At 34.9% G+C, this 15149-nt stretch overlaps 1 protein-coding gene across 3 annotated transcripts in view; it reads right to left on the bottom strand.

The window, feature by feature from the left end:
- Nucleotides 1–15149, bottom strand: part of Diaph3 (diaphanous related formin 3) — a 481958-nt gene that overhangs the window by 398277 nt on the left and 68532 nt on the right. For all 3 annotated transcript variants that reach the window (XM_046466464.2, XM_058586107.1, XM_058586106.1), the window contains one exon: nucleotides 11725–11829. In XM_046466464.2, coding sequence (XP_046322420.1) covers nucleotides 11725–11829 — 105 coding nt within the window. The remainder of the gene's footprint in view (nucleotides 1–11724; nucleotides 11830–15149) is intronic.

Here is a 15149-nt window from a genome sequence, read left to right as displayed (position 1 = left end):
TGAAGTGAGTTCATGCTGGGATAGATTTAACACACTCACTAATTTATAGACACACACAGGCAGATGAGACCTATTTTTCTGAGGTGAGGTATAACAGTGAAGGGCAGTCTGAATTTTCCAATTATCAATGGGACACAAAGGATGCGTGCTACATAACTTACTGAAGCTACATGAGGAGATGACAGCACTGTACAAACATAGCATAGACTAAGGCTAAAACTAACATTTGATTTAAATCTATTTGTAGGTCATGAGCCATTAAAAGGTTTGATGAAAGTTTACAGCTGAAATAAAGAGCAAAACCTAAAAGTATCAATTAAAGTTATATAGAAAAATGTCATTGCTTAATATATCATTTTCATCCTTGAAAAAAAGGGGAAAATAAAAGAAAATGCTAATAACCCTGAATTATTTTTTAACCAAAGACCTAAATTGGCATAAAATAAAAGAATATGAGACTTTAAATCAGGAGTCTAGAGGACCTGGGTATGCGGTACAGCAGTAGAGTTTAAGAAACTATCTGCATCCTTTAAAAAAGAAGCAAAAACAACTAAATAGCAAAGATCAAAAGCCAACCATATTGAACAGCAAAATTATCCTCTCCACAATCCTCGAAAGACAAGCAGTTGAACACAAAACCAGAAGCAGACAAATGATATGCACAATATAAACATTTGTGTTGGGGAAAAATAGAGGAACCCACAAGATATCTGACAAACAGGAAAAAAAGAATTCCATACTGACCCACAAGTACTCACTGGAAATCATGGTAGGCCAATTTGGAACCAAAAGCTAAAACTGGGAGGTTTCTGGCCTACGAAAACTGCAGATGAGGGGAGGAGGCCAGGGGGGGTCTACATCCTATGAACCTCCAGCATTGTAGAATTGTGAGGAAAAAGTGCCCAGAATGTCATCAAAACTGAGAACATGCCTACAGAAGACAAAAGGCATCTCAAAGACAATCCCATAAATTAAACTGCAGTTTCTAATTTCAAAATGAGGAATAAATAAGTCATGAAACAAATATTTAAAGCAGAATTTTTAAAATGAGGTGAGGGAATTTGGGGAAAAAATAGGAGATAAAAATCATTTCAGAAATGAAGACTAAAGTAGAAGGAATACAAAAATAAACATAATAATGTCACAAGAGATTCAGAAATGAAGTTTTTAAAAATCAAAATAAGGCAAAAAGTATTGGAAAGAAAGTGACATATTATCGACCAAAATCCAACATTTAGATAACAGATTTAAAAAGATTGAACTTTTTAAAGTACACAGTGAAATGGTGTACTGCATACCTAATCATCCCATTCAGACATCCAGATAAAAGACAGTAAACTATAAGGAATAAAAACCAGTTACCAGCCGATCATTGAGACAGTAACACTATTTATTGTTTTTTTATGCTAGAAGGAAGCAGCATAATTTAATATTTTAAGCAGGGAGGGGGAAGTGTGTGAGGCAAAGTTTTTATATCCAGTAAAACTGACCCTAGGCAACAAATGGCATATACTGTCATCAATGTGCAAAACTCAAGAAATATTGTTCTATGAGGCCTTCTGAGGAATCTACTAAGGAATAAACTTCAGAAAGACAAAATATCTAGACAAATATCAACAAAAGGACTAGTGATAAGCATTCAAAACAGATATTCATACAAGTGAAGACTAAATGAAGACCTGAAGAAGACTGCGTGAAATGTAATGGCTATATGCTTAATCGACACAGGTACTGGTCAAGAACGAAAAGAGGTTGGAGATAGAGACAGCATATGCCATATGCCAAACTTTTGAAATACACAAACCACATATTTCTCTTTTGATATCTTGCACTGGAAAGGCCTAGAAACAGCAATTCACCCATTAGTACTAAGCATCCTTGGCTCCAATATGGCAATCCTGAAATACCACTCCACCTAAAAGAAATGATGGTGAAAGGTCTAACATGAGAAATACACACAAGAAGCCAGGATCATCTTAGCAGTTACTAATGGAACAATTCAAAGCTGCCAGGATCATGCCAAAATGACTAGACAACAACTAGACAAAGTCGCACTAACCAAAGGCAGGACAATCTGAGCTTCACTAAAAGTAATAATTGTGATGCATAAATTATTAACATTAAAAATGTAAATATCACTAAGAATTTATGACAGGGAATCAATTCAAAGGATGGAACCAATTCAATATCTAGAAAACTGGCAGAGAGAATCTAGCATTTATCCTAAATTTCCTATATCACTTGGTAGCCAAATAGTATGAGAGGAAAAGTCTATAAAACTATTACAATTGATAAATGAAAAAAATTATAGAATTTTAATTACAAACCAGACATAAGTAACCACTGCTAAAAGAATATCATATTTCCTGAGTCTGGTCCAACCTCTGATCTATCTGCCATTTTTTAGAAAATATAGAAGAAAGAGAAACAAGTTAATTTCAACATGAGTATGCAAATTAGCAAAACCCATGCTGTACTGGACAAATATAGGGATGAATGGGGACTCTGGAGATTTACAGATAGATATATATAAAATTTATTCCATATGAAAGTAACTAAGAATTGAAAGAAGGCCTCAAATCTAAACTAACTTAGTCACTTAAGTTTAATGCCACCAACTGGAAAGATATTCCAATTTTTAAAATAAAAGAACAATGATGGTGCCTTAAGATACACTTTGGTATGTTAAAACCATAAACAAACTCAAGAAAGCTATTCTTAGAAGAGTAATTGCTTTTATGAGAAACCTAAGCGGGTTTCAGACTGGGCAGGGCAGATAAAGGGCCTACTGGGATGGTTGCAACATAATGTTTATTAATCTTGGCATTGTTCTTAAGGTAATTTACCAAGCATCTGCTTTACTTTACAAAAAGGTTTAAAAGGAAGATGGGACTGAGGGTGTAGCTCAGAGGTAGAGCTCTTTCCTAGCAGCATGCACAACTTCCTGGGTTTGATCCCCAACACACAAAAAAAGCAAAGAAAGAAAGATGTTCTGGTTTCTAGTCCTTGCTGTATCACTAATTTGAGGATGTCACATATTCCTTGAGCCTTTTTCCCATTTACAAAATGTAAAGTTGCTCTAAGATATATTCCAGATCTAAATTTTAAAAAACTAATAACTACTAGCCATGTATGGAGGTGCGAAGTCTATAATCCCAACTACTAAGGAGATAAGGCAGAAGAATCACAGGTTTGAGCCAGCCTTGGCAACTTAGTGAGACACTGCCTCAAAATAAAAAAGGGCTGGGGTGGTATGTAGCTCAGTTGTAGAGTGCCCTTAGGTTCAATGCATAGTACAAACAGAAGGAAGGGGAAAGGGGGGGACACTAATAACTACTATATATGCCTAATAAAAAAGAGTAAAACAAAACCATCTTTAAAATCATCCTTAACAAAACTAACCGCCAAGAAATGGTTTCAAACTTATCAAAACAGTTTGCAAGTTTCCCAAGAAAAATCCCATGCATAAAATCTAACAGTAATATATAAGGAACAGTTAAAAATGAGATTGTCTAACTTTTAGACTACATTGTTTTAATGCCTCAATGAATCCCATAGGCAGATCCTAAATTTACTTAATCTATTATGGAAAGCTTCTGAAAATAAAGGGATTTGAAAATAATTTTGTATCACACTGATAATAAGAGGCTATACTGACCACATTTATGTTCTTAGAATTACGGCAGTACCACTAAACTGCACATTAGGAAATGGTAATAAATCAGAAAACCAAAAAATAAGGAACAAATGCCTTTTGCACTTTATGAATGACACGCTAAGGATTCAAACAGACATACAGACACACACACACACACACACACACACATATAATTTATTCCATTTGAAAGTAAGAATTGAAAGAAGGCCTCAAATCTTAACTAACTTAGTCACTAAAGTTTAATGCCACCAACTGGAAAGATAAATCAGTTCACTGAAGCTTTAAAACCATACTCTAAAAGCATACGCTCTCTTTCCGTGCTGATACCTGTTCTTTGGGACATATTTTTCTGATTATTTCTCCAAGTTACAGAATATCTATCAAAATTATTAGTAGCTTCAGTATATATGCCACTGAGACATACATTTTGATGTTACACACATGCAAGCAGCCTTGCAGCCACAAATATTCACCAACCTCAGCCTTTACATTTTATCAACTCCTAGTCTATTGTTGAATAATGTTATACTAAGAGACATCTGGTGATAAAGCTCATCCTTTACAGACAAGTAGTTCTTACTCTTGGCTGTGCACTGGAATCCCAAGAAAGATTTACTTGATATTAATGCCTCAGTCCTAACCACAGGAATTCTGGTATAACTGTTAAATGGTGTGGCCTGGACACTGAGATATTTAAAGTTCCCCAGATGATTCTGATCAATATCAAGGTTGAGGGCTATTATTCTTGGCCACTTTTTCCCCTTCACTTCATCAATTATCCTTCCTCTTTGCTCACTGAAAAATTGTTCATTCATAGAAATTTCCTTACTTTTTCATTTTCTCTCAGAAATATTTCTTCTTCCAAAATATTCATTTCATTTGAACATTTTTGTCATCACTTTCATAACCACCATGATTTCATGTCTCTTCTTGCTGGCACTTGCAAAGTTATCACTACTTTTCTGGTTATCAGAAAAAAGTTTAATTATGTTTATAAAAATTAGTATAAGCATAGCAAAATGTCTTGGGCCAAGAAACAACTGAATGACCAAAGATAAGAAAACCCCAGATGACCTCTAATGCCAACAATGCTAATAAACATTGACCAATTCAGTCTCTACATTTCAGCTAGTAAATAACACTTTTATCTGGTAAGTCTTTAAAAAATAATAATAATAATAATAATAATAATAGCTGGGCATAGTGACACACGCCTGTAATCCCAGAAGCTCAGGAGGCTGAGGCAAGAGGATCGCAATTTTAAAGCCATGCTTAGCAACTTATTGAGGCCCTAAGTAACTCAGAGAGACCCTGTCTATAAATAATAACATAAAAAGGGCTGAGGATGTGGCTCAGAGGTTAAGCCCTTCTGGCTCAATTCCCAGGCATCAAAAAAAATTTTTTTTTAAATAATATTAAGAAGAAAAATATCTCAACCTGTAAGATTTCTTAAAAGCCAAAAATGAACAATTTTAATTTGAACCTAATTTCTTCCTATTAAAAAAAAAAAAAAAAGATCAGTTTCTTCATTACCATCTCCTATCTAAAGAATACCACAATGCAATGATAGCAGAGAAGTTTAAACACCACTAGAGCTGCCCAGAAACAATGCATAAGGAAACTGGATAAATTTGAGCTGTAAAAAGATAATTTTAATTGTACATAAATAAAACTTGCCCTACATAGGCAGAAATTTAGGAAATAATATTAACAAGAAATTAGTTCAGTGCCCCGAGCTCTGAAATTTTCTCCTACTCAGCAAGCAAGACCTAGAGACAAATAGACAAAGTATTGTGGGCAAGGGTGGTGTTGTTATAGACTTCTAATAGCACCCTCATTTTCTACTAAGGTTCCATGTTGTAAGGTTGCTTTCATCAAATCCTAACCTTGATGGTTAAGTCAACAATAAACCATGGTAATTTTAATTATCAAGAATATGTATAACTTTGGTCCCTTAAGTTTCTAGAAGTTAAAATATGAAACTCCTTAACAAAGAATGAGAGAAAACAATAACTTTGTTTCTGACAATATTTTTAATTAACATTTGAAACTGCACCTAAGCAAGAAAAATAGATGATGAAAGGTATGAAAATGTATTTACTACTACTACAGTAGTAACAAATCAATGCTAAAACAAATTAGCTCCACATTTTTCCATCTCAAAAAAATATATGCAAGGAGCTGGGGCTGTAGCTGAGTAGTACAGGACTTGCCTCAAATGTGTGAGGCACTGGGTTCGATCCTCAGCACACACAAAAATAAATAAAATAAATAAATAAAAATATTGTGTCCATCTACAAAAATATTTTTAAATACACACAAATCTGAATATATGACTAACATCTTCTCAAAATATAACTTTTTCTGGTAAGAGATATCTAGAAAGATCATACTACACAATACTATATCCTTCGTACTTGAAAACATAATGCTAGCCACTCAAGTTAAAACAAGTGGTACCATGATAAGACCTCTCAAATACTTTTAAACACTGAAACATGTATACAAATATTATATATACATACATACATACATACTCATTCAAATGTATACATATAACCACACAGAGGATTATAGTTCCACACTTAGGAATTCAAAGTGGATGTAGCCATCTCCTGTATTTAAAAAGAATTTGTTATGGTATTTTTATATCCTTTTTAAAGTTATATTCTGTAGTACTTGATATTTAATTTCTTATTTTAAAAGTCTAGGCCAGAATTTCAGTAACATTTAAGAATAGGTTCAAGGAATAAAGTTATACTATATGAACTTTCTCAATAAATACTGTTCACATAGAAACTAGTTTTACTACTAAAAACAAAAATAGAAAACAAAGTCAGAGGGGACTGGCAAACTTCTAGGGGCATTTATAAAAGAGGAACTGTGCCACAACTTCCAGAAAAGAATTAAAAAAAAAAAAGACTAAACAAATAGAACGTAAAGAATGATGTTCTCTGTAAGAATCTGAGTTATATGAGGTAGCCATCTACCTAAATGGCCATGTCACTGTAGCTGTGAAACAAGCCAGTACCAAACAAATGGAGGGATGGGGACCCTATGGCAGTCTCTGGCTACATGCTAGTGCATTCAGAAGGGCTTTTACTAGAAGAATGCATTTCAAAGAGAAATATTTAAAGTATTTTATCCACAGCCAAAAAAGAAGGCTACATGCTAACAGAAAGCAATCTAGTTGCAAACTAGCAGGACAGTTTCATATTAATGTACAAAAAATTAGGGGAAATTCAAGCCCTAACTCACTGATGAGCAAAGGCTCATCTCTGCTGAAGGGTCCAGGAGAACTAACACATTATACAAGATAGCAGGAAAGCACTTTCCCTCAAAATCCCTTCATATTTTTCACTCTCTCCCAAAAATTCTACATGCACACAAAGATACCACAAAGATATCTTTCAGGTTCTCCTCATTCCTCTTGACTCCTACTCCCTCTGATCCTCTTCCTCTACACAGGATCTCCCACTCCTTTCAGGGGGTTCCTTGCACTCTTCTGGCATGAAGGATTTCACCTCTCAGGCCTTCTGCAGTTTTGCATTGCCACAGATTAGCCTGAAAGACCTCAGGGTGGAACACAAAGACTCTTTCCTCTCAACAGATAGGAAAATATAGCATATATTTTTACTAATTCTTTGTGATAAAGAAAGTATCTCATTCCCAGTCTTATTATGAACAGTAGTCCTTTTTAATGCATTCTTTAATTATGAATAAATTAATCCAAGATTTCCTGTGAACCCTGTCATAGGAGACTGTATTACATTATTCAGACATGATGTAGATGGAGCCAGCTCACCCTAAACACAGCTCAAAATACCAATAAGAAAATAAGCACTGACATAAACCCTGATGTCACAGACACAGGGCTTGATGTACCCAATGCAAGAGAAAAAGAAGACAAAACCAAGAAAAGGCAGCAAATATTAGGATCCATCTCCCAAGTCTGGTTTGTCCACATAAAGCACAAGAATCTTGACTATAAAACCATATTTTAGCAATATGTGGAGAACTGCTTAAAGCATTTTAAGGGAAGACAAGAATGAAAAATAGCCACAGTAAAAAAAAATAATAACAATACTTATGGTTCAGTTAACCATTTCTCAGTACCTTCCATTTGGAAAACAGTGAAAATCCTATGCAGTTGTGGCTGTCATGGTGTGAAGTGATAAATACAATTAATAAGAGTTTAAATTATAGGTTACAGATTAGTAAAAAACATAGATTATAGCTATAAGATTTTGATAAGTGAGATAAGGCAATTATAAAGCAAGAACTGTCATAGGCCTAAGACACTATTTTGCTGCCTTCTATAAAAACTGTTACAAGATTTGTTTCTGAGAAACTGAAATGAAAGTTGTTTTCATATAATATATTGTTTTCTGTACTTTGTACCCCACAAAATGTACTCAACCCAGGATATGGTGGTCTTGGTGACCCAAGACTTTGAAGTAGATTTTCACCCTCACTAACCGACCAAACTCAGGATACGGTTGTCTAATGCCTGCTCGGACCCAAGATGTAGTTAATCGAGTTGGTTTTCGTACTTATATTCCCAAGACACAGGCCAGGAAATTGCTGCTGTCCCACAGAGCTTCAGTCTTTATGGGTGGGTGACAGTCCCTGGCCAGGTAAATAAAATTCTCTTTGATTTGAACTCGGGCTTTGAGTGTTTTCTGAAGTGGCTCTTCATAATAGTGGCTTAAGAGACCACAGCCTGTTCTGCTCCATAAGTTTCCTCTTACTTTTTCTGGCAACTGTGAGTTATCTTCCATTTTGCCTATCTCTTCACAACCACTTTAGTTTTCATTTTTTCATTTTTTATTTTATTAGTTCTTTTAGTTGTATACGAGAGTAGAGTCCTTTTTGATATAATTATACAAGCATGGAATATATCTTATTCTAATTGGGACCCCAGTTATATGGATGTACATGATGGAGAGATTCACTATGGTGTATTCACATATGCACACAGAAAATTTACATCAGATTCATTCCACTATCTTTCCATTTCGTATTCTCCTGCCCTTTCCTTCATTCCCCTTCGTCTAATCTACTTAACTTTATTCAAGATCCTTATTACCCAACTGCACACTAATCTCACTCTCCAGCTAGAAACTCAAACCCAAGTAAATTCTATATTCTCCATGAAAGACATTTTCTTCAGTGAGTCATTTACCAGAGAATGAACACAGGGCCAGTAGTACCTCTGTCATCTATTCTCTGAGTGAACACATGCTGGGTAACGGTAGGGTTTTTACAATGTCCTTTGAATGGAAACAGTAATTGTCAGAGCAAATTAGAATTAGAGAGATCCCACATAGGCAAAAATTTATGTGGATGACATATCAAGCCATTACATCAACAAAGAAAAAAAACTCAAAGCAGCTTAAATAAAAACATGTCTCACTTCACATAATAATGGAAGGGGCTAGAAAGAGGACTGCACTGGGCCAGAGCAGCAGTTCCAGGATGCCACTCTCCAGGCACCTCACAACCTTGCATAACTGTTTAGCACAGAGGGAGCAGCTCTCCAAAGTGAGGTCCTTAAATGAGGGAGGGGAAATATTTCTCAGAAGCCCCATACCATGTACTAGACAAACACATGCCTATGCCCTACAAAATTAGAAAGAAATGAATCTGGCATTGTCAGCCACTAATATGATCATTGCTTAATTTAATAAACCTTCCTAACTGCAGAAAGTCAGTATTGCATCTTGAGCACCAAAACTCACACTTAAGTCTTGGTAATAACTAGTTTGAGAGATGGCATTTTTTCCCTATTTTTTCCCATTTTATTCTAAAAACTAACCTTACCTACTTTAGGCCTACTTTTAGGATTAATGTTTATAAACATTTTCAAATCAACTGCAGGCATCAGTGGTAATCTTAATGACTACCCAGGGGGGAAAAAAATATCTCAAAGCAAAAATCAAATAATAAATTTACTTGACACGAATTCGGCATTATCCTCTCTAGAACAACCCATCTACAAATTTTGGCTCTGTTTTTCTCACTAACTTTTTCAATAGTCATTAATATAAATAAAGTGGCATGACAAAGTCTACAGAGTTAATAACATGTGTTTCTACTTCCCAAGCAGAAACATGATTGGTCAGTTTGAACTTTCTATAATGTTAACCATCTGCCAAATTATTCAGAACTCTCCTAGAAAAAGCCATGATCCTCCACACACTAATTAGATGAGTCAATGCTGTAATGATCCTTTAGATAACTAATTTACTCAAGTCTGATAATTTAATTACCCAATTCTGATAAATAAATTCTAACCTTAGACCAAAATGATTAAAGGATTAAAGGTTAAAGTCAGCGAATGCAAACTGAAATAGATCCACTATTATGAAGTCCAAAACAGTTTGTTTTTCTCTTAGAAGTTTATTATCTCAAATTCCAGAATTAAAATATATTAATATATCAAAAGGTTTTCTAAACCAGTTCTGATGTAGTATTCCTTGTACTTCTATTTAGTAAATTCATGATTGGTAGATTTAAAATTCCCTAAGAGTTATCTTTACTGACTATTCCATACAGTTCCATCATCTCTTCTCACTCTTTTTGCACATCACATTTCACCTACTATTACATGTGTATCTGTGTGTTTCAGTTACAAGTGCGCGATGACAAGAGTAGTAGAATATCCTAGTGCCCCATCTCCTGTGCCTAAAAAGACTGCCTGACATTTGGACACTCAGTAAACATAATAAAATGACTATCTCAAAGATGTGAACTTATAAGTAGTAAATGTGTATTATTACTTATGTACTTTTGCACATACTATTGATTATGGTATGATTTCAATACCAAGAATAAAAAAAACACAAGGAAAAACAATTGCTATTATTACCACTACCACAAGCAGCAGCCACCAGTTTAAAATTGGAATAAACAATTTAATGCTGATAATAAGGGTATGTTGTAGGTTTTCCCATTTTAAGAATGAGAAATTAAAGCTCGGAGAAGTAAAATAAGGGTCAAACAAGATAAATAAGCAGATCAAAACAACAGAGCTCTGACTCCTATACCCTTAATGCTGACCTGCAATGTCTATGTGTATCATTAAGGGGCAAAAGCAATTAGTATCAGCATCTAAACAGCAGGACACAGAGCCCATCTATATAAAGAACTGGACAAAGCACCGTACTCACAGTGATTTCTACAACTGATCAGGCTACCAAAATGTGAGACATGTTTAAAAATTAAACACCACTTGAATCTTTCTTCCAAAAGAAATACCTCAGAGTCACAGACTAGTCTAGTAGATAAATGGAGTTAAAGTATAAATAACTTATGTCCTTGTAACCAGGCCTAAGGATAAAGTATTCAGTGAAAACTAGTGTGTTAAGCTGCTCTTTTCTAATTCAATTCTACTTTAAATTTAGCCATGGTCATTTTACACTTCTTTGTTAGTGTCCATTTTATATTTTTCATCTAATTCATTTATTTACAATTTGTATATGACTAGTCAAGTTCATTTGCTGCTCCATGAAAAGAATGCATTGATTCTCTATGCCAGTCATGGTTTCTTAGATATTTAGTCATTATTTCTGCCCACATATTTTATGTTTCCCTGAAAAACTGGCAGCCATGTGGAGGTTCAACGCTCCTTTCAATACCTGCAGTTATAATTTGTAACAAGATAATTTTATCCTTCAAGAAGCTCACATTAAAAATATACCCATTATGTATTCTGATTTAGGTAGAATAAAATCAGCCTCATTTTCCTACAATACAAATATTATGCTTGTTTACAGGTGACATTGGAAATCAATGCCCATCTTAATTCACCAACAAGGAAAGATCTCTTACAGTAGACCACAATGTTTCTTACCAATGTAACTGGTCAAAAACATAGTTTAAAAGTGATAAGATGGGCAATATTTTTAAACAAATGTATTACACTTCATGTGCCTTTAATCATACATTCAAAAGCCCTCTGATTACAGTGGCACACACACTTCAGTACTTCATTAGACAAAGGCATTGTTTTCCACACAACATCATGTTTCAGCAATATTTTTCAACTTGACAGTTTTACTTACTGTCTTAGAAGCAGTATTAATGTACTGCATCACCATTTCTTTTTTGATACCGAAGTCTTTTTCCCGCAATGGTGCCTTTTTATCTTCATTTAAATTCATATCTTCCTGGAAAACACAATTAAAATGCCTAGTTTTAGAATCTAAATAGTGCGGCAATTCTATATACGCTATGAATGGAAAAATCAATAATTTGTGACTAAAGCAGCATTAATTGTTTTGAAATGATTTACGTGTAATTCTGCCTAGAGAAAGGAAGAGAGAGGAAAGCTGGAGAGAGAGAAGAAAGTATTCTCGATGAGTTTAACAGGTAAAATGCTTACCAGAAAATCTAAATTCACAGCAGGCTATTAAAGTTATATTCACATCACTATGGATAATTAGACAGTTGCAAATTTCTGCCTTTCCTAAGGTTATTAGGATTCACAATTTTAATTATTTTTTTACAACAGCTGTGCCTGAAGCTATCTTGTACTGTTTTGAAAGAGCTGTTGTGTACCAGAAAAATTAGAAAGTAAATAAACTTCCACTTCCCCGATTCTGAAAGCTACAAGAACACCACACAATCAAATCACTAGAACTGATTCCAGCAAATGACAAAGCATCTTATGGTTTTAATTATTTTCCCCATCTCTTTCTAAAACATTAACTAGTTTATTAACTGAAACATCTAAAGCACATAAAAGTTACACTAAGATAAACAGGTACCACCTAAAAATCTAACATTCCTCAAGAGCACCAACCAAAATAAGCGTTTAAGCATCATATATGTCCCTATGGAAGTAACTTTGACTAAAAATACAAGTCAGGCATATCCATACAAACCTAAGAATTGCTATCAATTACATTGCTTAAGAGGCTCCTCTGGAAGAGCAGAAGAAAGGGAGACAGAGGTAAGAAAGAAATGACTGAAAATGAAGGGAAGCTCAAAGGGATTTCCTGCCAGCCTTAGCCCTGGGCCATATGTGATAAGCAATGTTAAGTACTTGAATATACATAACTCCATATCTACTCAGAATAGGTCCATGAAAATCAGGACTTTGGGTCATCTATTGACCAGGTTATCCAAACTTAAACTTAACAGTAAGTAAGTTTCTGCCAATTTTTATAAGTGAGCTACATTCACCGGGTACTGAAGTTTATGCCTTTATCCAACTCAGTTTTTGGCCACCAAACCTCAAGCACTTAAAATTCAAAATTCCCTTCACTTCATCTTGAGAGAAATATTTGAGATCTTAGAAATTGTTCCATTTGACACCTCAATAAAAGGTAGTAATTAGTAATTCCACTCTTGTCACTACTCCAGTTAGAAATATCCTTGAAATTAGGTGAATAATAGCTTGTTTTATTTCATTTTTTTTCTGTAAACTAATAATTCTCAATAGGCTTTACTACCACTTAGCAGTTTTAGAAATTTCTAGAGGCATTCTGATTAGAAGTGACTGAGGTGATGCTTTAAGCATTTATAGGAGCAATCCCTGCTAGATTTTCCCTGGTTTCACTCACAGGACAAAAAAGTGTTCTGCACCTACAAGAGATTCACAGACCTTTAAAAATAAGAAACACTGTGGGGCTGGGGATGTGGCTCAAGCGGTAGCGCACTCGCCTGGCATGCGCGCGGCCCTGGGTTCGATCAAATAAAGATGTTGTGTCCGCTGAAAACTAAAAAATAAATATTAAAAGAAACACACTCTCTCTCTCTCTCTCTCTCTCTCTCTCTCTCTCTCTCTCTCTCTTAAAAAAAAAAAAGACTATGTAAATAGATATAAACTGTAAAATGGAACCAATTGTTAAATTGTAACATATTATGTATTTTGTATTGCCTGGTTTTAATACACCAAATTTCTCAAGAATCCAACTATTCTGTAAATTATACTTACAATTCTTTTAAGCTTTATCAATAGTTCTACTCCATTTCTGAAACATAGGTATCCCAGGCCAATACTGTTTGTGGCATCTGAATCCTCAAAACAGCACACTGTGTCAGTCTGTACTGTAGTGTTGTACTCACAGCGGTATGAACCAGAGATTCAAGAATGTTTCTTTACTTTCTTCAATAGTCAGTGCCACTTTACACTGAAATACAAACTAATTATGTAGTACAGAAAGGTGGTATATTGATTTTTTAATTATGGATGTAGGTAGCTTGTATTATATAAATAATTTCACTGGAAATATGCCAGGCATGGAAGAGACAAACACTACATGTTTTCCCTCATGTGTGGAAGCTAAAAAAGTTGATCATATAGAAAGTACAAAGCAGTGTTAACCAGAGGCTGGGAAGTGGTTGGGGGAGAGGGAAAAGAGAAGGGCTACTCAATGGGTATGAGGAGATAATAGGATTAAGTTCTAATGTTCTGTAGCACAGTGGATTGCTACAATTAATAATTTATTTTACATCATAATAACTGAAATAATTTTGAGTGTTTCCAACCCAAAGAAACAGTGTTTGAGGTAAGAGATACCCTAATTACCCTAATTTGATCACTGCACATTGTATATGTGTTGGAATACCACACCATACCCCATCAGTATGTACAATTATCATGTCACAAGTAAAAATAAAAAGATCTTACTGGAAGCAAGTAATGGGGAAGCTAGGGGATAACTGTTATAAAAGGTGGGGGGAAACCTAAGAGTTCTGAGAATCTGTCATAAATTATTCACTATTAATTTCTAATTGTTAAACATAACTCAGCCTCTTTAACCAGCAAATTAAAATACTTAATAGATATAGAATACTAAAAGACATAAAAGCCCATTACCTGTGGCCAAAACTGAATTAAAATTTCAAGATGGATAGTTCAAAGAAAAAGAAAAGCAGTCACTTTCTTTTTAGAAAGATGTTTCCAGAGGACATGAGTTCATACACAGAAGGAGTCCTGATGGTTAATTTGAGGTTCATCCCTGGGATTCAGAATGCCCAGACAGCTGGTGAAGCAACATTTCTAGATGATCTCTTAAGGTGATTCCAGAAGAGATGAACATTTGAATCAATCGACTAATTAAGAAGATTCAACCTCACCCAATTGGGCAAAGCACTATCCAATCAACTAAGGGCCCAAGTAGTACAACAAGGCAGAGGAAAGGTGAATTCATTTTCTCTTCTTTAGCTGGGACACCCTTCTTCTGTCAGATTTTGAGACCTGAACCAATGTCTGCTTCACTTCTCCCCCACCCAGGTTCTCAGGCCTTTGGCCTTGGACTGAGCCACACTTCTGACTTCCCCCATTCTCCTGCTTGCAGAAGGCCTTTAAAGAAACAGTCTCCATATTCTCTCAAGTCAATTCCTTTAATGAACCTTCTCTCATGTATCACTAAGTTTGTGTATATTCTATTGCTTCATGCCTTTCTGGAGAACTCTGGCCAGTGTTTTCTTCTGGAATTAAGAAAGAGACCCGGAATTCTCCAATTGTTTTCCTCTGGCT

This window comes from Marmota monax, unplaced genomic scaffold, assembly GCF_021218885.2.
Source record: "Marmota monax isolate L192 unplaced genomic scaffold, Marmota_monax_Labrador192_F-V1.1 WCK01_AAM20220418_F8-fsc00049, whole genome shotgun sequence".
Classification (NCBI taxonomy): domain Eukaryota; kingdom Metazoa; phylum Chordata; class Mammalia; order Rodentia; family Sciuridae; genus Marmota; species Marmota monax.
Note: the sequence above shows the minus strand (reverse complement) of the source record. Positions and strands in the feature narration are given on the sequence as shown.